Source organism: Emys orbicularis, chromosome 3 (genome assembly GCF_028017835.1).
Source record: "Emys orbicularis isolate rEmyOrb1 chromosome 3, rEmyOrb1.hap1, whole genome shotgun sequence".
NCBI lineage: Eukaryota > Metazoa > Chordata > Testudines > Emydidae > Emys > Emys orbicularis.
Window position 1 is genome coordinate 92,307,870 of NC_088685.1, and position 25,883 is coordinate 92,333,752.

Below are 25,883 nucleotides of genomic sequence, written 5' to 3' on the forward strand. Positions count from 1 at the left end.
ATCTGCAAGAGTGGCAACCAGAGTCTGACTCCTCCAGGGCACCAGGCTGCTTGGAGGGGGAGGAGGAGGGCTGGCCCAGGGGCTGATGTCCTTGTCGGTGCCCCCTGCGCCCCCAGCTCTGCTGAAGGCGTGAGACGCCTGCCTGCCCCCCGGAGGGGGCTGCTGCTCGCATGGACGCGGCTGGGGAGATGTGCCAATGAAGAGCATGGCTAAGGCGCCGGAGGGAGAAGACGACTCCTTCCTGCAGCCCTCTCAGAAGGGGTCCCCCGGGCTCCAGGAGGATTGCTATGCGGGCCTGCTGGGGAAGGCCTTGCTCTCCTATCCCGACCAGGGACTATGCGCCCCGGCGCTGCAGCAAGCCAGTTCGCTGGACAGCCGAGAGCAGGGCGACCTGGAGCCTGGGCTGCCCATTGGGATCAAGTCAGGTAAGAGCGCTGCACCCGCAGGGGAACTGCTGAGTACCTGTCCTCCGCAGAGCATCGGATCGCGCCTCTATCTATCCGCTCTCCGCTCCCACCTGCAGGCAGAGGGTCTATTGCAGTGTCTCCATAGGGCGGGGTGCGAACGGCGGGTTCCCTGCGCCCCAGGAGTCTTAGCTAGAAAGGTGTAGTCCTGGATCTGAGATTGTCTGAGACTGTCCCTGGCATACACAACCGGCCACATTACACAGATAGTGTTCGTAGTTGGCAATTGTATCGATAAATTAGATGAACTCGATAGATCTCTCTACCTAACCTAATTCATCTCAGAGTAAAGGTTATATCTATGTAATACACCCGCGTACGGATATCTAGATCAACGTACACACAGAGATATAAAATCAAAGGAAGGGAATTCAGGATTGAAGCAGGGAAATCGAAAATACTCTATAAAATGGAAATGTGATAAACAAATGTAATGATGCACTTGGGTTTATTTTCTTTTCCCCCTGACACTCAGAAATACATTTTAACAGTGAAGCCCTTTCCTCGGAAGAGGAGGATACAGATATTCATGACAGTAAAATGAAATCCTTCGACAAAAACCTGTCTCCGAAGAAAACCATCACGCAGATTATGAAGGATAAAAAGAAACAGACCCAGCTCACCCTTCAGTGGTAAGGCTCTTACGCATCTACACACAGAACACACCTGGACTATAAGGAGTTTCTTTCTTTCTTTCTTGAGGGGAAAGCTAATAATTAGTTACAAAGTCTGAGTGCATTAGGGTGGTAAAATCTGTGTAAGGAAAGCGTTTCCAAAGGAAGTGACGTTACTACTTGCAGAAAATGCTTCTATTGCTGTATATTGGTAAAATGAATCAACAATTAAGATTTCGGGCCACGAAGGGAATTTAAGTATTTGTTTATCCAATAATGAAATTGGTCTCTGTAGCCCATTTTCACAAGATTTGCCATTTAATCTGGTGCTGTTCTGGAAAAAAAACGATCTAAAAACATAGCTCACAAGATATCTGAACTAGATTTGCTAGGGAGTATATAGGTGGCTTTTATCAGCTTTAATGCAGACTGCAGTAAAACGTGGTGGGACTCATCTTAGGACCCTGTCTCTGGAAGTGTAAACATGTTCACGAATACTTTCAATGCTACTGATTTATCGCAGCTGAACATACAGTCTGATCCAAACCTCCGAAATAGAAATCAATTGGAAGCATAAAGATCCCAAAGGAAATATTCTCTTCTGGTTACCCAATAATTTAATATTAACCAGCGTCTGATTTACAGCTGCCGAGCACCAGTTTATTTCAATACGGTACTGTTATCCCTCCCTCTAAAAATAAATAGCCGATAACCTTGAAAAACACGAAGATGGGTGATTAATTAAGACATACATTTGTGAAAGGAGGGGTTAATTGTCATGCCTTTGGTAGTTTTACTGAATTGTAATGCAGCTGGTCATTGTTCCCAGATTGGGAATCCTGATGTTACTGTATTTTATTTGGCTAAAGAGAACACCCACGTAACAGCCCTTATTTGGGAAATATTCCCTTCGGAGCTTTGTTGAAGTCAGGGAAATCTCCCACTGAAGTCAGCGAGATCTTTGTTACAAACTGCAGATTTAGCTCTAGATTACTTCCTCTAATGAAAATCATATAAAGTAAACACAGGACTGCATTGCTACCGCAGATTTCTAAGGCTAATTTTTAACCTAGGGAGTGAGATGTAAACCGATTCAATAGAGGTTTCTACAGAAAGTCCTTTTATGCATGTATGTAATTTGAGCGAAGAGGAAGCTGTTATGCGGGAATGGTACTGACAATATGAAGGGTAGAAATGGGCCAGGGGTGAAATAGCTCCCAGACTGCGAGCTCACAGGTACCCCCACACGCCATATTCACCTAATACAAGATGAAAGGACCAGGCTTCGTTTCATTCCTTGAAGTACCACCTTGGTGTCCATCACCGCTAGCCTCTGTCACTTTTAAATGACGTGGCAAGATATTAAGAGATGCAGGCTCACACCCGTTCAAATACGAGTTTGGGAAACAAAAATAGCCGTCCTCTTGATGAGGTTGTGCCTGAAATCCAGTTCAGCCCCTCTCTAAATAAGCATTTCCAGTTTCTCCTAACGCTGGATTTTTAGATAGAAGTTGCATATTGAACTAGTCCAGGCAGGGAATCAGGATCTAGATTTAGGCTCTGGATCAATCAAGAGTGATTGGGTTAAAATGATCCTTGGGGGTAAATCTATTGCATTTCAGTGAGTAACACCAAGGGGGAATTCTTCCCATCATTTTGCAGTGGTGATTTAATTCTCTTTCTTGCTGGAGAAGAAAGCTGCAGTGCTCGTTGTCATACATAAAGCACAGCAGATCAGAATAAGCCTTTCAACTCCTCCATCTTGCCGAAGGTGCTGTACTGACTAGTAAGCTGCAGTGAGAGCTCTCAGTACATTTTGCAGAAAGGGCAGTGGAGAAGAATGGAGGAAAAACGAAATGGGGAAACATAAGGGGTGGCTTTTCATTCTGGTTATTGTTTTTACTCTGCAGGCTGGAAGAAAACTACATCGTGTGTGAAGGAGTTTGTTTACCGAGGTGCATCCTTTATGCACATTATTTAGACTTCTGCAGGAAAGAGAAGCTAGAACCTGCCTGTGCTGCAACATTTGGGAAGGTAAAGAGCAACTGTCTGACAGTCCATTGTTTGTTAGACTAATTCTTCTACAAAATCATGTTTAACTCCTCCCATGTTATCATGACTCTCAGAAATGAACAAATCCTTATGCTTTCTACAGCCCCTGTGTCTTTGAATTAAATTGGGTCCAACTAAGCCTACATTGCTCCCTCTGAACAGGGACTTAGACAACAACTTCAAAGGGATGAAATTAAGATTCTTCTTGATTTGCACTGTGAAATCCGGAAGAGACATTCTCTCTCTGGGCCTTTGCTTTGCAATGAGATGGATGTGGTTTTTCATATAAAAGGTGCAGCCTGTGGATCTGGTATAGAACACACGGCTTTATACTCGGCAGCCTTTAGTGCAATTACAGAGAGAAATGCTGTGAGGTTCAGTAGGAGAAGAAGAGTTAAGAGCAGAATGAGTTTCTAAGCAGGAAACTGTTGAAACCCCCCCTTCAACCTCACCCACCCAATTAGTCCTAAAATCATTTAATCAGAGTCAGAGATATGGACTTTCCAAATTAAATCCCATACAGTTAGTGAAATAGAAAACCAAGAAGGCATCACAGATCAATTTTGTAAAACACCACTGATCCACTCAGTTTGCTTACAAAAATGCATTCGTCTAATGAAATAACAGTAATGGAAGTCAACTCCAGATCATAAAATGTTCACTCCTCACATTTTGTTACCTGCATTGGATGTATTTGAGGAGTTCCCATCTCACATTGATTAAATGACTTCAGTATTATTGGGGGAAACAACAACTTTCCACTTAAATAGTACTTTTATTGTGAATTTTATTTCCTTGTCTTATGGGATCAAAGGACTTTTCATTTTGTACATCTACTGCCTTAAGCCTCATTGAAACAATTATTGGTGAGGAAAGATGATTAGGGCACTAGCCTAGGATTTGGGAGACAGGGTTTAAGTCCCTGCTCTGCCACAGACTTCCTGTGTGACCTTGGGCAAGCCACTTAGTCCCTCTGTGCCTCAATTCCTGAGCTATAAAATGGGGATAATAGTACTTCCCTCCTTCACAGGGGAGTTGTGAGGATAAATACATTAAAATTGTGAGGCACTCTGATACTGTAGCAATGGGGGGGTCATTTAAGTATGAGAGAGAGAGATTTGTATGTCTTAGCCTTCAGATTGCACATTTAAGATGAAAAATCAATCCATTACAAAACAAAATATCTAAGGGCCAAATCCTGCCATCCTTATTTAGGATTAATGGCAGTTTTGTTTGGGCCATTTTTTTTTAACCACTGTCTTGTCAGGTTTCCATTAGTGTTGTATAGTATGCATCAAGATGAATCCAGAGTGATTGTGTTTGAGTCATCAATGAAAGAGAATTGGAGCCAGGCCACCTGAATCTTATTTCTAGCTTTGTCTCTGACTCTCTGTGCAAGCTTAGAAAAATTACTTGCCCTTCTGTGCCTCAGATTTGTAATAATACTACTTCCCACTGAGTGAAAAACTAAACCAATCAGTGTTCACAACATGCTTTGAGATCCTAGGTTCTATCCAAATTCAAATATTCACCTGCAGAGAGTGGCATAGCACCCCCTGTGGATCTGTGATACCCTGTCAGAGGAATGGAAAGCATTCAGTCATTTTATCCTACTGTCAATGGAAATCCTTCTGTCACTGTATTTTATTCAGGCAGAGATTACAACCAATAAAGAGCACCCCACTCCCATAGCCTGGCCACAATCCCATTGGGAAGCATAGGCCCTGCTCCCTGTTAGCACCCCCATTTGGCACTATCTGTCTGAAAGGGAGTAGGTGGGGGTGAGGACATATCTCTTTTCCCCCTCTCCTCCCCCATATATACCAGCCAGCAAAGCTGGCCTGCCAGGGAAAGGAGCGCCCACTGCATCCTCTTCTCAGGCAACAGAGCTGTCCTGCTGCTGGCATGAGTCAGTCTCTAGATCTGACCCCGAGGCCCCAGCAGGTGCAGTAGGGCTAGGAGTGGGTGTTAAAAGCTACCCCCACCTGCTGAAACCTTTTAGCACAGTGTGATGTCATTTCTCATGTGGGTGTTATTAGATCACCCCAGCAGTTTCCTCCCACCCTGAACTGCTCAGGTGGGACAGACATGATTTTAGAGCTCTGGCCTGCTGCTGCACTGAGGTGGGGTAGTTCTCCCTGAGCTGGCTTTCTCCAGCCTTTGCAGTATTGCAGCTTGGGGCCGGGGTCGGGGGAGTGAGAGGAGCCATCACAAGGAGCCATTTGCCCCTTCCCTATTTCCAATGGTCCCCAATTCTGTCATCCCCTCTACACAGCCTTGACTCACTCTCCGGAACTGCTGCTTCCCTCTCTCCTCCCCAGTCCAGAAGCACTCTCAAGTACTTTCAGTCCCCTGGTGCGCTCCCTGGTCCGGCCTCTCCTCTTTCCATTTCCAGTGCAGACACCTGGTACCTACCTTTCTTCCCCACGGCCTAAATACCTTCCAGCCCACATAGGCTTGGTGCCTTCCTTTCTCTCCTAGAGCCCAGACACACCACACAGTACCTGCCGGAGTAGAATCCCTGTTACCGGTCCTTTCGTTCCACCTGACGGCCTCCCTAGAGGCTTGGGGCAAAGGATCCAGTGCAGCTTAAGTGCAACCCATTGAATGGGTTTCTCCTGAAGACAACTAGTCTTTGTGGTGACACCTAAGAGCGAGACTGGGAAGGAGATTGTGTGTGTCTGTGTGCGCGCACGCACGTACACACTTATGGGGAGATCTGGAGTTACAAAGTGGGATGACCTAGGTATTAAACCCCCTAATCTTTCAAGTCACCTCTACTCTGGGCTCTAGAAAGCATAAGCAGTTTGTTTGATTGTTTGAGGATCTTGATAGCATTGAAATAACGCTTCTTATTCATGAATCACAAATGTAACAGTTTTTGGTCTCTGCAGTCTCCTCTTATACTACAAGTCTACTCTTTATTTTTAATATGTTCAGGAGTAAATATTTATCCACTGTTCAACATTTGCTTTTTCAAGACAAACTTTTCAGAGCTGCTGACAAAGGAAACATGCCCTTGCGAGAAACTAATATGCCTGACTTTCTCATTAGACCATTCGCCAGAAATTCCCCCTGCTTACTACACGGCGGCTTGGGACAAGAGGCCATTCAAAGTAAGGCACAATTATCCATGCAGCCACATAGAGTATAGGCTGTACAACATGCAATACTTCTGTGTCTGTATTTTATGCATTAAGCCACAAAATCTGCATTAAAATTACTAGAGCTGCCTATGACATTTGGTGTGTGTATGTGTGTGAGAGAGATGGAACTGAAAAACAGTCTGAATTTTAGAAAAATTATTGCATGCATGATTTTTAAATGTAATTGCTTTTCCCCAGATTTTCCATTATCTTTATAATGTCATGGATCTTTTGTGGTGTTTCCAAACTTTTGTCAGATATTTGTTATTCTTGCTCATTTTTGCTGGGAAAATTGCATCACTGAATTATGATTGTTATTATTCCGGTTTCCAAACCTGGCAGCTTTTCACTCCCATTTCCAAATTACAGTAAAGCTTCAACTGAAACTACTAGAGACAGGCATCTAGTGCTAAACCTAGAAGAAAATATACAAATGACCTTTGTTAAGGACAGTTTTAGAAGGACTTTGAGAAGTTCACAATTGTAGCTGCAGACTTCTTCAGTCTAATCAACCAGTTGATTTGTGTAGCTGGTGTGTGGACTGTTGTGCTTCAGGAGCACAGCATGTTGGTTTTTTACATGTGTGTCTATGATAAGTAAGTATGATGCCTAGTGTGTAAATGATGTCAGTGTTCATCCTGGACTTACATTTTTAGCCCTAGGCAGAGCAGGTGTAATATTATGGTGAATCTCATGGTATGACACCACCTTTTCCTTTTGAATATCCCAAGAGCTTTGAGGAAGTGTGATTGAGTTTCCCCAATGTGATTTTGGTTCAAGAATGTAAAAAGTGTGTCTTTCCATGGATTGTGTATGTTCTTAAGGACATAATGAGCTATGTAGTGAACTGATACACTAATACATGATGAAAAAGCAAATTGGACAGATGCAGAGTGGTCTAAATGATTCCATGATGCCCAATCAGTGAATAACCAGGAATCAGGTATTTCAATAAACTCTCTTCCATTCAAAGTAAGGCACAATTATCCATGCATCCACACAGAGTATAGGCTGTACAACAGTGGGAAGTTAATGATGCAACATTCTGTGTTGTTTAAAGCTGACTGTCTATGAGGCTGTACTACCAGGGAAGACTTAAGATTGTTAGAGTGATCTTAAAAACTAACTTCCATATTTACCAATATTTGGGTTTTGTAAAGTTTACACTTAAATTAGAATTTTGGGGATTTCAAAAGTGAGGGGGACACTTTTCTGGGGAGAGGGGGTTTGGTTAAACTTTATTGTTCTTAGAAGGCATTGTTCAAAAAAGTTAGCAGTCCTCAACCTTGAGTTCAATTTAGTCAAGTTCTTATCTGTGAATTTCTATTGGCTTCAGAAGAAGTTTTTCCTAAGAATGCCCATGTTGCTATGAGGAACGTTATGGGATATAAATGGTATCCATGTTTCTGTGAATATATCTATCTGCACTAGTCCATAGTTATTCAGGCCCTTATTCAAGCAAGTGCTTAAGAATGCATGTGCCTTCAAATACAGGCACAGTCCCAGGATTACTCTCATGCTTAAAGTTAGGCATGTGTTTAAGGGCCTTCCTGAATCAGAGTATAGGAAAATAGACTTGACTCAAAGAAGAGATCACAATAAATTGATGTTTTATTGAGGCAAGACTGAAAAACAGAGGCAAGTAACAAGGAAAAAATTAACAAAGATGGAAAACCATAACAATAATAGTGATAAAAAAACTCTTGGGAAAAGACTCCGTGTGAAAAATTCTTACCTTCCTATTTAGTAACCTGTGAAACGAAGCACAGGAAATAAAGGTGATTTGCAAAAGGAAAACATAAGGTTGTGTTCTTCTTGAATTATTTATACTATATGGCCTGAAGGATGTTTGGTTTGTTGTTTTTTAAAGGTTTTTTTCCCCTGCTGCTTATTTTTTTGCTTTAGACTTTATCTTAGAAATGTCAGGAATGGCAAGTTGGTTCCCTGGCTTTTTGGACAGCTCACTGGAGATATCATATATGGAATTTAGCTTTGGGTTTAATCAAAGGTGGGAATGAATTTCAATTTCAAATAGTTAATAACAACATATTTTTTCTCTCTTGAGTGTTTCTCAGGCATTGAAGTTAAATAAGCATTAACAAAAACAAAACGAACCAAAGTGTTTTAAATAGTCTGAATAAAAATCACTTCCCATCTCTACCAACTCTACTACACTTGCCTCATTTCTCTCATGTCATAATCCTACCAGTTTTCCAATGGTTCATAGAGTTTTCCAGGAAAAATAGGGTAGACAAGACCTACATTTCTATTGTAAAATGACAAGGGGGGGGGGGGAGGAGTTAGAGTTGAGGGAGGAAGCCCAACAACCTTTCAGACTTTATTTACCTATCACAAAGAAAAATAACAAATGAAACACAAATTCATTTTTTCCCCATTGCAGGTCACCTTTAAATGCTGAAAGGAGGTTTTTGGAGTAAAGTTGTTATTGGAAAGAAGCTGTGTTGGTTAAATGTCCTAGGGGCGTGAGGGAAGGGGGAGAAGGGTGATCATGCATTGTCTGTTTTAGTGAAATCTCTTATTGTAGTAGCTCAGTCATGGCTACAGGCATCCTAATGTAAGTGTGGACTGATGTATTGTCCCAGAACTTTGGTTTGTAACTGATCTCATACAGACTTCTAAACTTTATGGTCTTGGCATTGTATGCATAAATAACTAACTAGCTCACAAATTCCCCAGACTAGTCAAGTTCTTCTAAAGGCCGACATAGCCCAGTGAATCTGGAGCTTAGGTTCATCCATTCTATTGCTATTATAAACCAGAAAATACTAGAAAAAAGTCCCCAAACTGCACCTCATTTTTTGGACCTGTCATATTTTGCCCAAAACCTTCAAAAAGGCTTACCAGATTTTGCCCCAAACTTTCAAAAAGGCCATTCTGCCTTAAGTAAATATCACACATCTGTGAAATGTCAGGTGGTTTGATTTCTGTGAAGTTGAGGGGGGTGTTTAAAATATGTATTTATAAATGGGGATCTAGCTCCAGCATTAATTGTGTAGAGACGAGTGTCACTGCCCACACCTCTTTTCTACGACATGGTACAATATTAGTACAGAAATACAGCTCATCCAGCATTTACTCAGCAGATTGCACAGGCTCACTGACCTTGACAGTATTAATGAGTGATGTTTTCATATGAATTATCTGCTCTTGAACAATTTCTTTGAATGGGTAAGGTGCCAAGAGGTTTCGCTCAAACATCTGGCATTGGGATCTTCTTTTTTTTATCTGTTTTTTGTTCTGAAAACATCATGGGCCTGATTTTCATTTACACTGAGACCTGGTCTACACTTAAAAAATAGATCGACCTACTTATGTTGCTCAGGGCTGTGAAAAATTTCACTCCCTGAGCACCATAGTTCAGTCAACCTAACCCCCGTTCTAGACCTGGATAGGTTATTGGAAGAATTTCTCCATTAACCTAGCTACACCTCGCAGAGAGGTGGATTAACTAGATTGATGTGAAAAATTTCATGCCCTGAGTGCCATTGTTAGGTTGACCTAACCCCCACTGCAGACACAGCTAGGTCAGTGGATGAATTCTTCCATCAACTTAACTATCGCCTTTCAGAGAGGTGGATTACCTACACTGATGGGAAAAAACCCTTCCATTAATGTAGGACCCTTCCATTAATGCTGTAGCGCTTGTAGTGTAGACATAGCCTAACTGCTCACTAATGAAAGTAAGCAGGTCACAACCTGGGCTTGAGTGAGGTTAGGGACTACTGGGCACCACATTATAATACAGACATGTTGGTGGGGAGCAAAGCTGGGTTCTTTTGATTGGACACAGTCATTTCCTTGCACTCAGACTCTTTCTTTTAAAGAATGTAACACAATGGAGTTATTTCAGTTCTAAGGTTTAGATTCTTGTTTGTTATTTTTAATTGTATTACTGTAACATCTAGAAACTCCAGTCATGGACCAGGGCGCCATTGTGCTGAGTGCTATACAAATATAGAACCAAAAGCCAGTTCCTGCCCCCGAGAGCTTACAATCTACTATTTCAAAGACCCCCCCCCCCCCACTTACCATGAATAAATTATCTCAGAATGTGCTTCTCACCTCATATATGTCAGGATAGTGATTGAGCACAGCCATACCCAGAGCTGACAGAGAATGACAATTCCATTTCTCAGCAGCTTTCAAGGTCCCGACATTTGTTTTCATTTTGCACTGGAAGGTTTTTGTGACAATAGAATTGTGGCAGCAGAGAGGCAGAGATGTGTGTGTGTGTCATAGTAGGTAGGGCACCCAGGTCCAAGTCCCTGCTCTGACTGATTGAAAGCAGAGTTTTTCATCCCAGATCCCTCTGATTTAGGCAGCATAGAGCCTTTAACCTGTCTCACTCACATCCCAGGACAGTGCCCTAACTGCCCTATAGAGTGTAAGAATCTTTCTTTCTCTTCCTGGATCCCAAACCCCATTTTGATGAAATCTTTGTTGAAACCAAAACTTTTTGGCTTAGATGAAAGAGCATGTTTCACTGCAGAGCAGGCTTCAGTCAGCTCTCGTCATGACTACCCCGTATTTCCCATATTGCTGAAGGGGTGGGGATCCTGGCTAGATCCCAGCTAGATGGGAGGAGACCCACTATAGAAAAGGCTGTAAACACTGTCTCAGATTAGTATATAATAGTCTGTAAGCACTTTGGGGCAGGGACTGTGTCCTCTTGTGTATTTGGACAATGCCAAGCACAATGTGGCTGCTCCCAGAATAGAAATAATAAACAATAATCACCATGATCTGTGAATTACCTGTGACAGCTACTCAGGAAAATGTACATACTGTGTAGAGTAGACACACAGGAGATTGTGTTTGAGCTCAAGTTACATTTTAATTTCTTTGTAGACTTTGATCGATGTTAAATCTTAGCTTTTATCCATCATGTCTGAAAACTATTATCTTATTTATTAGGAGTGATTTAGTGGGTTAATAAAACTGATATGGCAGCTGGCTTCGTGATAACAAGTTATTGCAAGTCCCTGAACAGCTTAATCCTATCATTTCCTTATCAGCCATCATTTGTGTCAGTGTACGCTAAAATCAGGGCTACTAGCTGCACAGGAACATATGTTCCAGCAGACCTATGAAATAAAAAAGGAAAGCAGTTTAGTCTGTTTTTTTTTTATAGTTCTGTTGAGAAAATCAAGAAATAAATCCTTCACCGTCATGGATCTTATTTTATTCCTAATACATCATATACAATATTGTAAATATATAGCTATGCAGTTGTATATTTTATATAATGAATGAGAATTCCACATTTGTTGGGAAAGAAGGACTATTTTTGTAGGAGGTTAGTTTGAAAATAAAAAATGGCAAGTGTTTAAAGTTGCTGAGAGATTTTGGATATTAGTATAAGATCTGAGAAGTTGCTTTAGTGACAGAGTGCAAATGAGCAAGTCAATGGTGCATATATTATAATGCACTTAACATTTTTTAAATACGGGTGATATCTCTGTATAATATTTTCTCTAATCCAATGTACAACTCTTGTTATTTAATTGCTAAATGATAAAAGTTTGATTTTTTAGAACATATTCTCACACATTTCATATCAAACACTCCCAACTCTTAAATCTCATCTAAAATAGTTTCAATTCAATGGGAGAAAAATGTCCATGAGCCCAGAGTGAAAAGTTTACATCTGAACTTTGCTGAATGTCAGGAATGTTCAGATCCAGAAGTTTAGTTCAGGCCCATCTCTTTAATATAGAATATATGGAATTCAATGGCTGAAAGAAATTTCATGACTTCTATCCATAAAAGAGATCAGCTACAGAAGTTTATGCTATGGAGGTACGATCCTTAGCATTATGACACTGACTGGTGTTATTTAGGGATATGATTTTAATGGAATGAAATGATTCAAAATAATGGAATGATTCAAGCAGGTGGACATAGTTCTGAGCTACGTTAATGCATCTTTAAAATTGGCCTGCTCACATGTACTTAGTCACGTCACCGATCCTCAAACTAATATACTCATGGCAAAGAACCAAGGGACATGGTGATAAGGTAGGTGACAAAATCTTGCCCTTCTCAAGGGTCAATGGGTACCATGGTGTTTTGGTGGAGTTACCTTTACTCATAAATTTCAGGTAAACAATGAAAGCAGTAATGTGTTTAGCAATGACCATTTAGCATCACATTTCCTTAGCTATAAAACCTTGACTGCTGACAGCAAAGCTGGCCATCAGCAGAAGTAGTACTTCAGTTGGGATTTGCAAAGCCAACTAGATAATTTAGACACATAACTCTAATCAAAATTGCCTTTCATGGGAGTTGTATCTAAATCCCCATATCAGCTTTGAAAATATAAAACCTTCATCTTTTACTGCTCCTAGCCTTCCTCGTCCCTCAGGAGAGCAAACAGTGTTATGCTAAAAAGAGCATCAATGCTGAGTTGGGAATGCTTATCAACTTATTCAGAGACATCCAGGGCTGGCTCCAGGGTTTTGGCCGCCCCAAGCATCCAAACAAAACAAAACAAAACAAAAGCCGCGATCGCGATCTGCGGCGGCAATTCAGTGGAAGGTCCTTCGCTCCGAGCAGGAGTGAGGGACCGTCCGCCGAATTGTCGCCGAACAGCTGGACGTGCCACCCCTCTCCGAAGTGGCCGCCCCAAGCACCTGCTTGGTAAGCTGGTGCCTGGAGCCGGCCCTGGAGACATCATCAAAGAAGTACCACTTTGTGGAGATAGCTCCTCTACAAAACACTTAAGCATGTGCTTAGTCTCATTGAAGTCAGCAGGACTACTCATGTGCTTAAAATAAGCATGTGCTTAAGTATCATACTAGATCAGGGCCCAAATTATGTTGCAGAGCACAGCAGTTTGGTATAGATATACTGTCCATTGGTAGATTGGGATCATCTGTAGCAACACAGGGATCAAGTATTTCATTAGTAATTGTATCTATCCCAGCACATTGAGGCTTATATGGTAGCAACAGGTTCAACAATGGTTTTCACCATGATATTGCTTACATTGAGTTCTTTTGTTACACTGGGAAATGATGGTCTAGCTCTGATGCACAGACTGAAAGGTCAACCCTTTTCTTGAAAAAGTTTCATTTAAAACCTCTGTGATGCCATAAAATTAGGGTCTCTTTCACCTTCCAGGACTAATAATGCAATGCTGGATCACTTCCAAAGCAAATGGTCCTCTTCCTCTTCTCCTCCATATGATACTTTATGGTGCTTTTACTTCTTACTTTAAAAGTGACTTTAGTACTTTGAAAAGTGTATGTATAGGGATCCTGTTACTAAGGTGGGAGTATCAGGTAAATGAAATTCTGTAATGCTGGTATGGAAACACTGTGCTATTACCTCTCTTAAGCTTCTGAGTACATGTAAAGTACAAGTTTCCAGGAGTCTACGTGGTCTCAGACTGAGCTAAACCCTTCAGCTTGAGCTAAGCTACAGGAAGACTGGCAAGATAATATATAGGGAAAAGTGGGGTATGGCCTCCAGCTCCAACCCTTTCTCACCACCGCTTACCCAGTGACTCTCCAGATTCTACCAGAGCAGAGGGACGTTGGAGAATCAGAAGACACAACCACATTTTATACCCTCCCCCCCACAGTCAGGGCCATTGAATCTAGACATCTGTGAGACCATCTAGCCTTCCCACCAGTGCAGGATTGTTTCGTCTCATACGTTTACTAGAGTTTTGTCCAGTCTAGTTATCAATGTGCCATGTGATGGGACTAATCACCCTGAGATGGTTTTTCTTCCTCCCTCCACTCCACCTCTTCTGCCCATCAGGGATCTTGCTATTGCCCACCAACTCTGGCCCTTAAGAATTTCTCCATCTAATTGTCCCTCCCTCTAGGTATCTCCTTCCTTACTGAACATTTTTTAAAACATCAGGGATGAAGGGGTTAATATAGAGAGTTTGTAAACCAGGTTATAACTTTGGGATCCTTCTGGATGAACAGTGCTATATAAATGTAAGCTATTAGCTTTTATAGATGAGGAAATGATGTTGATGTAAGTGATACTAATGTGACACTAATGAGTCATTTTTAAACACATTACTATTTTTATTGTTTATACTTGAAATATACAAAGGGGAGTCAATCTAAATTTTCCCCTCAGTTAAGCTGATGCAACTCCACTGAGTTTGGAGGGTTACGCCAATGCAATTTAGGCCTGGTCTACATACAAAGTTGACCAGTTTAACTAAAAATTGTGATTCTAAACCAATTTACTTAAACCAGTGCAACTGTGTATTATGTCAAGAGTGTCCACGTGAGGGGAGTTGCACTGATTTAACTAGTGAATCAGTGCATGCACTGTGGGTGGGCTAGGCCTAAGAGGAGAATCCAGCCAATGTGAGGATTCCGGGATAGTATTTCTAGATATGGGCAGGAGGCTGAAAACTGACTCACAGGGTACACAAGAAACACGATAGTTGTTTCAAGCACTTCATCTGATTGAAGATGCTGCAGCATCACATCAGGAAAGAAGTAGTCTGAAAGGTAAGCTGATTATAAACCACTTCGAACTTTCCAGGGACTCAGATACTACAGTGATGAGCATGATATAAAAATCTAGATAGATGGATCAAACCTGACACTTTAACCTTCACCGGGAAGCAAACTGAAAGCCACTGCTGACTATGGAGCAGAGATGAGATATAACATGGCAGGACATAACATTTAATAAGTGGGGAGTTGCATTCTGCACCAGTTGAATGTCTAAGTGGATTTTGAGTGTATCCTGGTAAGTGAAGGAAGTAGTTTAGCTGTGGTCTTTGGGCCAAATCTTGAATACAATGGTAATATTCCCATTGCCTTCAGTGGGACCAGGATCTGTCCCAGTGACATGACAAATAATTTTAATTAAAATAGATTCTAAGGAAAAGTTGAATTAAGTACCAGTTTAGTTCCCTGTAGACCTTTATGTGTGTCCTCCACAAACGTAAGTAGCCCTTTTCTTTTTCACAGGTATCATTACTATGGAATCGGCATTAAAGAAAGCAGTGCGTATTACCACTCTGTGTATTCTGGAAAAGGGTTGACAAGGTACAGTAACATGACTTCTGAGACTAAATCTCTGCCACTGTATTTTGAAATGATGTTCAGCAATGATCTAATTTTAATCTTATCTATCTCTGTAAGGTAGTCACAGGACACCTATCACTATAGTATAGAGGCACCAGTAATATTGTTCTCTCATGTTTTTAATGCGCCTGGTTTGGGGAAGTAATTTACTCCCAAAAATCCAAGGTTAAATTTTTGGACTTAGTGGGCCAGATTCCAGCTGATGTAATTCAGCATACCTCCGCTGAAGTCAAGGGAGCTATGCCATTTACACCATTTACACTAGCCCACTACATTTAGAATAGTGAAGCTCAATTTTCAGAGCATTTTGCTTACACATATTTGTGTGGCAGTCTTCTCCATTTGCCACCCAATGCAGCTCACCATTGTAAAACTGCCAGGGAATGGTGTGAAGTTGGCACCTGTGGGCAGAAAGGTGGGTTTCAGTGTAGATTAATATTTACTGGTTCTTTTACTGGCAAATATCAAGCTGAAACCTAAACCAGAAGCTCTAATTATATTTATTTAAGGGACAGCTAGCAAGATCAATAAATTATGATAGCTGCATGTTGGTTTACCAAACAAAGATTAATAGTTCATAAAACAAATGTCTCAGTTCACATATGGCTTGAATGAAGGCTTTCATTGTCGAAGAAAATACAGACATGATTGGGATTGTGTTAAAGGAAAAGGGAAAGAGTTCATGGGCATATATAGAAAATTCAGCCCCTGGCAGCTTCAGGTTATCGCCCAGAGTCCCTGACATAAGAAATAGGGCACAACAGAAAACATGAGGCTAATGTTGGCATTGGTCATCTAAAGAAAGGGGGATCCTGCAGTTGCTGGGTATAATAAATCCGAACCTGCCATTTCCTTATCCAGTATTTATCAAGGGTTGCGGGGGTGTTTTTGGCACATTTGTAGATGAGGTTATTTTGTAATGCAGAATTATCTTGAACAAATTGCTCATTTAATTGAGTGAGAGGTACAAAGGGGACCATATCATTAATGGTGCTGGGCAGTATCTCAGCCAGAGCCATGCACCATTAGGTTCAAGCCTGTAGCCTTGCAAGCTCCATTGCTGCTGAGTGAAAGAAAGTGGAGTTAATGCAAAAGTACCCAGGGCCAGCTTTTCAAAGGAGTTTAGGTGCCTAACGGTGCAGATAGGTGCCTGGTGGGATTTTCCGGCCCTACCAGGTGTCTAACAACTATTGATTTCAGTATGAGACTAAAGTGCCTTGGTGCTTTTGAAAACCTCACTAAGCACCTTTCTGCTTCTTTAGGTGCTGAAATACCTTTAAAAATCTGCCCCTCCCACCCCCATCGTTCAAAGGAGGACGCGTAGCACACTCCTACCAATAGCACTGTGGGAAGAGCAGCTTTAGCTTGTGACTGGGGCTTTGGAGGAACACACCCAGCAAAAGCTGCCCAAGTTATGTGCTGAATTGGTGGTGTCCCCTTGTTGCTCTGTCCACAATATACATCTAGCTGTGAGGCCACTTAGCTCTATCTCTGTAGGCAGTGGAGTTCTTCTGCCTACCCACCCTCTCTACTTGCCTTCTGGTATCTGGCATCAGACATGAGGTTTGGAAGGAACACACATTTCCCCTTTCCAAGACACTCACTGCCACTCCCCTGATCCATTTTCCCTGAGTCTGGCCTGTGCGGGCCTTGGGTCACCTCTGGCCATGTCAGCTCTACTCCCTGTCCCCGGCACATCTCAATGTCTTGAAACCACAATACCTCCCCATGTCACTATAAAACTTCATATTGTCATTGTAGTCTTACCACCTTGCAGCTAAAATAAGGGGGAATTCTATTAATTAAACAAACCACAGCTGACTTGTTTTCATCATTGTGCAGATCCTTGTAAAACCTTGCCACCCGGGATTCTCTAAAGTAGTAGATCTAATTCAACTTGAGTTTTCTAGTGGCTGCACCTAGGGTTTGCTTCAACACCCAATGAAGCCAATGGGAGTCTTTCCACTGACTTCTGTGGCCATTGGACCAGGCCCATAGTACACAGAATGGTGTCTATACTGTTACATATTCCTGACAGTTATTAATGATTTTTTTTTCCATCAGAGATACATCCCTCTTGGATTGAAACCATTCTGAGTTCTAGGAAAGTAGCTAGTTTCTGGCAAACACTATTTTATGCTGTTAACGTTCTTCTCAAAGGGGAAAGTCTAAACTCTTTTTTCTTTCATTTATTTTTTATTACTCTGATTCTCTGCTAGGGCAGTTCTAAAATATTCTAGATTTGGGGCCAAATGCTTCCCTGACTTACAACCTTTTGAGAGGTTCTGACACAGGTTTGAAGTCTGAATGGAACCTGGGCCTTAGACTTTTCTGTTTGGTCACTGCCCTAAATTCTTCACTTTTAAAAGACTGTCTCCCATGGCTTTAATGATGTTCTCAGGAGCTTGGAGACCAGTAGCAGTTAAGGAATACAGCTAATTGTCCAGGCATGTTTATTTTTCAGGCTCGCCATGATCATTTTTCCATCCAGTGCAGTGTGTGGGGGAGGAGTTGTTGTTGTTGTTTAATTAAAATAACCACAATGCTCAATTTTGATGTATTAATACAATCTATTTGTTTTCAAAGGTTTTCCGGAAGCAAGTTGAAGAATGAGGTAAGCACTGTGTCCTGTTTTCTCTTACTTGTAGTCCATTATTCATAATAGTACTATGGAATAGGGAGTGGTTCCCCCCAGCCCCAGTTTGCTTGAAAATTGCAACAGTGCATTATAGGGTAGTTTGTACGACCTTTAGTCATGCTGCTAAGCATGTGCTCCCAAGAGTAATCCCAATGAAGTCAATGGGATTACACTTGTGAGTAAGGGGTCTCAATGTAAGGGTTGTATAGTCTAGCCCTGGGTGTCTGAGACCATGCAGTCAAGTTTCAAAACAAAACTACAATGAATGTGACCAGACAGGATTTAGTGAAAATTTTGCAACTCTCCTTCCATTAAACTATATACCTGCTCACTGTCTTGAAAATATCATAGAATCATAGGACTGGAAGGGACCTCGAGAGGTAATCTAGTCCAGTCCCCTGTACTGAGGCAGGACTAAGTACTAGACCATCCCTGGCAGGTGTTTGTCTAATCTGTTCTTAAAAATCTCCAATGATGGAGATTCTACAACCTCCCTAGGCAATTTGTCCAATTAGTTTTTGCAGAAAGGATTTACAAAGATTGCATGAGATGTCACTCTCACCAGCAACATGGAAACATTGAAAAGATTTTAAAATCTTATAGGTACAGACTAAATGAAACTTGGATGAACACTGAGTGCCAGGCACATTGTTTACCTCTGGTATGTTTTATCACATTTTTTAGTATTTTTTCTGTACGAGCAGATATCAGAAAACTCTTTTATCTAAACCAGTTAGTGTGCCATTAGAGTCTGCATGGTTAATTAGGCTGATAATATTGCTGTCATTATCTTAATGTTAAATAGCCATTAGAAACAGATGGTATTAGAATGAAAGGGCAGGTGGCAATGGGTTAAAATATCAAACCTAGAAGTGGGATACAGTCATATAAATCTATTAGCACAATGAAATGGTGCAAATGTTTTTTCTTAAAAAAAAAAAAAAAAAACTTTTATGCACTAATTTCTTTTAATCAAAGCTTTTAATACATTTAATGGGTAATTGCATAATAAAGGCACCCAGATTGCTCCTGTTATCAATTTAAAAAAAAATCTTGATGCTGATAGGCAATTGGAGAACTGCAGAAATATTGACTCAAAACAGTGTTTTAACTGTCTAATGTTTAAGTCAATACAGAATTTAAACTTTTATCATTTCTTTCATTTAGCTCTTTATCTGTGTTTGAATAGGTTGATGGGACAGGCATGGTGCTGTTCAAATAACATATGTCTGCCATTCCTTGCTTTCTGTTTTGTTTTTTTAATGACAAAATAAAGACTGTTTGGAAGTCTGAAGTGTTCATTCAAATCTGAATTTAATGTATCCCAAATGCAAATGCACAGCCTCAAATGAAACAGATCAGTGTAAGAATGTAAGTCAAAAGATTAAAAAACAGGGCAAATAAGTGGTGGACAACACCTAGCTTCAGTTCTTGGTATTCTGAATTCATTTAATTTGAGACTGACTCAGATTGTTGAAATCTTTATGTCTGCTTCAGTGGACACAGAATTACAAACTTTTCTGTATTTCTTTGCACTATGTTTATGTACACCCATTAAACTTGCTAATTCACGCTAGCGTGAAACTCACCCATATGCAGAGGGCTAGAACAAGGCCAATTTAAGTACCACTTACATTCTCAAATCAGGGTTTAAATGTGCTGGCCAAGGACCCGGGCTGAATCCCACCCAGTAGTGACTGAGGGAACCCATTCAGAATGAGTGGATTCGTAAAGGTGAAATTCCTCTCATTGCAGAAGACCTGTGCAAGGCTCTGTGCACTGAGGACTAAGTGAGGCAGAGAGGAAACACGGGGACTTGTGCAGGCAGCCTGACCAGGGGTAAATGTAATCCTACGTGAGCAAACACAATTCAATAAGCCAGGAGAGCATCGCAGAATGTACTCTGTCCATTTATCTTGACCTCTATCATTTCATTTTCCTCACGGTATTTCATAATTCAGCACTAAGTGTACTGTGGTATATGTTGTAAAGCTTAGGAAGTCTTAGTAACGTCATACTTCACATTATACAGGGTGCTACTGTTCAGTCTTTGCTGAGAAGTGGGCTGAGGCAGCCGGGTTTTTGTGGGAATTATAAAGTCAGCAAACTAGTGAAGTGTAGATTTGTCATGTTTTATCGTACAGTCAGTATTTGAACATGCAGGCTTGTCATTGTTTCATCATCTGCACCTGCCGTCGCTCTGAAAGGGAAAGGCTAGCATCAGCATTCGGGGCCACAGTTCTAGCCCTGAAAGCTTTCCTCTCGAGGTATAGCCAGCACCTGTGCTACCTTTGGCTGTGATCCTGCCAGGGCTTACAAGATTCAGTTAGGTCACTGCTTGAATGGGAGCCCTGTAGGGAACATCTAGGAACTGAAGAAAGTGGTAGTGATAGCCCAGAAGTGAGGCATTTTCCCCTCTGAGTTAGTACTGAGCCAGTGGCCCTGCATGGTGTTCTCAGAATACTATCCTCCAAGGAGATGTAAGCCTGACGTCACGCCCCCTTGTGCTTGTTAACAATCTCACAGCATTTCTTTTTTTTTGGTAAGAGAGAATTGACCTTAGTATCCTGGCCAAACTGCAGCTTGGTTAAGTGTGTTTTGCCTCTCTGTACTATATCCGTCATGAATTTATTCTTCACTTCCTGCCCTTACGCGCAGTCCGGGAGACCTCAGTCAGGCAAAACTAGGGACTTCAGTGCTGGGCTCTTGAATTGTTGCATAGTATTGCAGTACATTTGTAATGAACTATGGTTACACACCCCTCCAGACACCACTATCTTCAGCAGGGATTGAACCAAAACCACAGGCCACTGCCATTTGACCGAAGGAGAACTCCTTCAGATGTGAGAAAGCGGCAAGGCACAGAGCTTAGTTCAGCTCCTGAGAGTGAATGAATGGGAATCACATGTATGCAGGTTAGACTGATCTGGGAACCTTTATAAATGAATGGGAGCTTACCTCCGAAATGAGCAAGGAGCAGAGCTGCTCTTTCACTTATCCAGCCAATACCAAGAAAAGGTCTTGGTATTTACAGTCTCATAAGTGTTTCAGGAGGCAATTCGAGTCTCACTGTGAAAACTCCCACTCGTTTAAATGGAATAGGATTTGGCCAGTGCTTAATTTGTAATGAAAGAGGTGCAATTTTTTTGCATTCATAACTGATGCAGCAAGCCCAGAAGTGCCAGGGCTATGAACTGCCAAACCTAGAGGTGCTGGGGCTCCACCCAGGCAAGCCATGGCACAAATTAAGCACTGGATTGGGCCCATACTCTCTAAAGGGTCCATTCCAGAAAAAAATGTGTCTAATTAATCTCTGATATAACTCAGTTAAAGTCAATGGAGTTGCACCAAAGATTAATTTGGCCCAATGTGATCACCTGGTCTTACAAAGCTTTGTGTATGTTTTATGTATGTCCATTTAAACACAAGAGATTATGGTCTGCTTTCACTTGTAAATCGGGAGTCAATTCTTTGAAGCCAGTAGAATTCCATGAAGTCAGTGGAGTGATTCCAGGTTTGTACAACTGTGAAAGCAAAATTTGATGGTTCTTAAGGTTAGGCATCTTACTGAACAGTGACCCAAGTTTTGAAAAGAATTATCTGACTTTGGAATTTTGGAAGAATTATCTGACTTTAACCAAAATTTTGGAACCTTTGAGAGTCTCATGAGATATAACATTAGTTAAATACTAATTGGTGGTGGTGGTGTTGGCAGTATTACATATTTCTAATTTTACTGTATTTTTACACATTTCAGGGTGGCTTCACTAGGAAATATTCTCTTAGTTCCAAAACTGGAACGCTCCTTCCAGAGTTCCCCAGTGCTCAACACCTTGTGCTTCAAGGGTGCATTTCTAAAGAAAAGGTAAAATGGGAGATGCTTCTTTCTTGACTTGCAGACCAAAAACTGTCAGAAAACTTTTCTCCATATCTCACTCAGCCTTTGAGGATCACAGTATTGACATGAAAGAGCCAGAAATGTCCACAATCAAACAGAGTTGACTGATTTATAGAAGGGGCAAACCTTTACTAATGTCGATTAACTGGCTCACCATTGGAAAGGTGGTTGAATTATTTACCTATTAACTGACCTAGTATTTTACAAACTGATGGTATGTAACAAGGGGAGGGCAAAACAAACAAATAGTTGGGAGCTGTATTCATTCCAAATGCCTTTGGATTTTAAAGTCAATTTTTACTGATTAGATTGGAACAAATAATTCACAACAAATAATTAGGTGAAATTTACCTTTCCCCACCTCCCCTCTTCATCAACTGTCTATGAACAAATCACAAAATGCCATGTGTGCTGATTATTTGAAATTATTCATGATTTTTCTAGCAAATAATTCTTGGTCACAATATTGTTTGAATTGCACATTTGACTGTAGCATGGGAAGTCTGTCCTGTGTTGCTCAGTTACAGAAGTCCGATGGTATTGTTGCTGTTTCCTGAATGGATGATGTATGTAATAGAACAACACAGTGTACATTATAAATTGTGAATTTTACAAGTCAATACACAATATTACCCCATTCCCACTTGCACTTTAACCATCCAATAAACAGTTCTGCATACATAGCCCAGGGGTTAGTACATGTGTTATGTGTCTGATCCATGTAGGATTTGAATCTGTTAAAAGGACCCTAAGTTGCAGAGCTAAGATCTTTAGCGCAAGCTGTAAACTCTGAAAGTTGCTGGTTCAGTCCCCCAGTGTTGGCCAAGTTGGTGGCTGCTGTACTAAGATTAGGGGTCTCTGAGACCCTAATGGCCACTGACCGGCTGTTGCAGTGCTGCCCATCCCCCTTCTGAGCCATCCCCTCAGGGGAGGAGCTGGTAGGCTCATGCCTACTTGTTCTGGAAGTGTGAAAGGAGTGGAGGCCTTGGAAGACCTTGTGCCTCTGTTATGAAGAGTGACATGTAAGAAGCCATTTGCAGTGCACAACAAGTTTCATTGGTCCTCTACAAAATCCAAGACCTATGCTATATATTGTTGAGAGCCACCTACTAGCATATAATCCATTAGCTAACTATTTACATATGGATAGATGTCTCTCATTTATAGTCCACTCATGTAACAGCAGAGTCTGAGGGCAGCAGGGGGTGCCTAGCATACTCAACTGACCTGCTCCCTCTGACCTGCTATTGCTGCCTCATTTTGACTCCTTTCAGGGCAACAACAAAGCAGAAGCTCCCATGCTGCTTTTTTGGCTAAAGAAAAATATATTTGCTACAGTTGGGAAGTTGTATTGAGCATGGGCAGCATGTGAACCGCTGGCCTGGGGAGGCTAGCCCCCAGCCCTGCCCCTTCCACACCCCTCCCCCCGCTGGAGCCCAGAGCCCCCACCACCGCCACTGGCCCCCGCCCCAGGCTAGTGCACCCAGCCCCAGAACGTCTCCAGCCCCTGGAGCGCTGGTAGAGCTGGCACTGCAGCTCCAGCCCCGGAGTGCTGGGAACACGGGTGGCGTGGCCCCAGCGCCAGCCCCACAGCACATGGGAAGAGCCGATTCGCAGAGCGAGAGGCAGGAGGGGGACTGGGGGCAGAGCATGGGTGGGGCTATGCCTGGCTGTTTGGGTAGGCACAACCTCCTGCAGCCTATGATACCTGCCATCCATGGTATTGAGAGTTTAAATCAATTTAAGTTAAACCAGTGAAAACTTCTTATGTAGACAGGCTCTCAGTTGTGGTTAAAATGAGCTGTAATACAGCCTAGTTCAGCCTCTGCAGATGGAGCTAGCCAGGTAATAACCACATCAAAACCTGTGCTGAAGCCATGGACACTGTTTTGGCTGTATTGACAGAATCTTACTGACTGCTGCACCATAGTCTGACTCTTGGAGACAGGGAGGAAACAAATATTGCATCCAAGACAGCTGGAGATCTATGAAAATGTTTACAGGTCCAGAACAGAGCTCAAATAGTATCTGAAAAGGATAGAATAGGATCCCTTTCTAGGTTTTTAAAGTGAAGGAAATGCCCAGAAGCTCCTCAGATACCATGGTGATGGGAACTGCTATAAAAACCTACACAGATAGATAGTTAAAATGCTAAGAAACTTAAGTGAGTGGAGGTTCTGAAGGTGTAGAAGCTGGCATTAGGTGTTACAACTAAAGTGGGTTGAAATTTTCAAAGTTTGATTTTTTTGATGAAAAATTGTCAAAATTATAAATTTCTACAAAAAATTCCATGAATACATTGTTGACTCTCCCTTTCATCCTCCATTTTCCACACAGTTGTAGTTACAATTGTAGCTGTGTGAAAGTCAGCAGGTTCATTTCGCACAGTGATCTGTACACATCTTTTATTTTTGGCACATTCCCCTCTTTTCCCTACACCAAAAATGTGCAGAAACTAGGGCTGTCAAGCGATTAAAAAAATTAATCACGATTAATCTCGCTGTTAAACAATAATAGAATACCATTTATTTAAATATTTTGGGATGTTTTCTACATTTTCAAATATATCGATTTCAATTACAACACAGAATACAAAGTGTACAGTACTCACTTTATATTTATTTTTTATTACAAATATTTGCACTGTAAAAAACAAAAGAAACAGTATATTTCAATTCACCTAATATAAGTACTGTAGTGCAATCTCTTTATCATGAAAGTTGAACTTACAAATGTAGAATTATGTACAAAAAATAAATGCATTCAAAAATAAAACAATGTAAAACTTTAGAGTCTACAAGTCCACTCGGCCCTACTTCAGCCAATCGCTCAGACAAACAACTTTGGTTACATTTGCAGGAGATAATGCGGTGCGCTTCTTGTTTACAATGTCACCTGAAAGTGACAACAGGCGTTTGCATGACAGTGTTGTAACTGGCGTCGCAAGATATTTACATGCCAGATGCACTAAAGATTCATGTCACTTCATGCTTCAAGCACCGTTCCAAAGGACATGCTTCCATGCTGATGATGAGTTCTGCTCAATAACAATCCAAACCAGTGCAGACCGACGCATGTTCATTTTCACCATCTGAGTCAGATGCCACCAGCAGAAGGTTGATTTTCTTTTTTGGTAGTTCGGGTTCTGTAGTTTTTGCATCAAAATGTTGCTCTTTTAAGACTTCTGAAAGCATGCTCCACACCTCATCCCTCTCAGATTTTGGAAGGCACTTCAGATTCTTAAACCTTGGGTTGAGTGCTGTAGCTATCTTTAGAAATCTCACATTGGTACTTTCTTTGAGTTTTGTCAAATCTGCTGTGAAAGTGTTCTTTAATCAAACAACATATACAGGGTCATCATCCGAGACTGCTATAACATGAAATATATGGCAGAATGCGGGAAAAACAGAGACATACAATTCTCCCGCAAAGAGGTCAGTCACAAATATAATTAGCACATTATTTTTTTTAACAAGCTTCATCAGCATGGAAGCATGTCCTCTGTAATGATGGCCGAAGAATGAAGAGGCATATGAATCTTTAATGCATCTGGCACATAAATATCTTGCGATGTCAGCTACAACAGTGACATGCGAACTCCTGTTCTCACTTTCAGGTGACATTGTAATTAAGAAGTGGGCAGCATTATCTCCTATAAATGTAAACAAACTTGTCTCTCTTAGCGATTGGCTGAACAAGAAGTAGGACTGAGTGGACTTGTAGGCTCTAAAGTTTTACATTGTTTTGTTTTTGAGTAAAGTTATGTAACAAGAAAACCTACATTTGTAAGTAACACTTTCACGATAAAGAAATTGCACTACAGTACTAGTATGAGGTGAACTGAAAAATACTATTTCTTTTGTTTATCATTTTTTCAGTGCAAATATTTATAATAAAAATAATACAAAGTGAGCACTGTACACTTTGTATTCTGTGTTGTAATTGAAATCTATATATTTGAAAATGTAAAAAAACATCCAAA

The 25,883-nt window shown here is 41.3% G+C and overlaps 1 protein-coding gene across 1 annotated transcript in view; it reads left to right on the forward strand.

Moving 5' to 3' along the window:
• The first annotated feature begins 205 nt into the window (after positions 1-205).
• RFX6 (regulatory factor X6) overlaps positions 206-25,883 on the forward strand; it is a 48,660-nt gene continuing 22,982 nt past the window's right edge. Inside the window, exons 1-7 of the mRNA XM_065401907.1 lie at positions 206-425; positions 940-1,096; positions 2,989-3,112; positions 6,185-6,246; positions 15,249-15,326; positions 17,952-17,979; positions 21,761-21,868. Of these exons, the coding sequence (XP_065257979.1) occupies positions 206-425; positions 940-1,096; positions 2,989-3,112; positions 6,185-6,246; positions 15,249-15,326; positions 17,952-17,979; positions 21,761-21,868 (777 nt within the window). The remainder of the gene's footprint in view (positions 426-939; positions 1,097-2,988; positions 3,113-6,184; positions 6,247-15,248; positions 15,327-17,951; positions 17,980-21,760; positions 21,869-25,883) is intronic.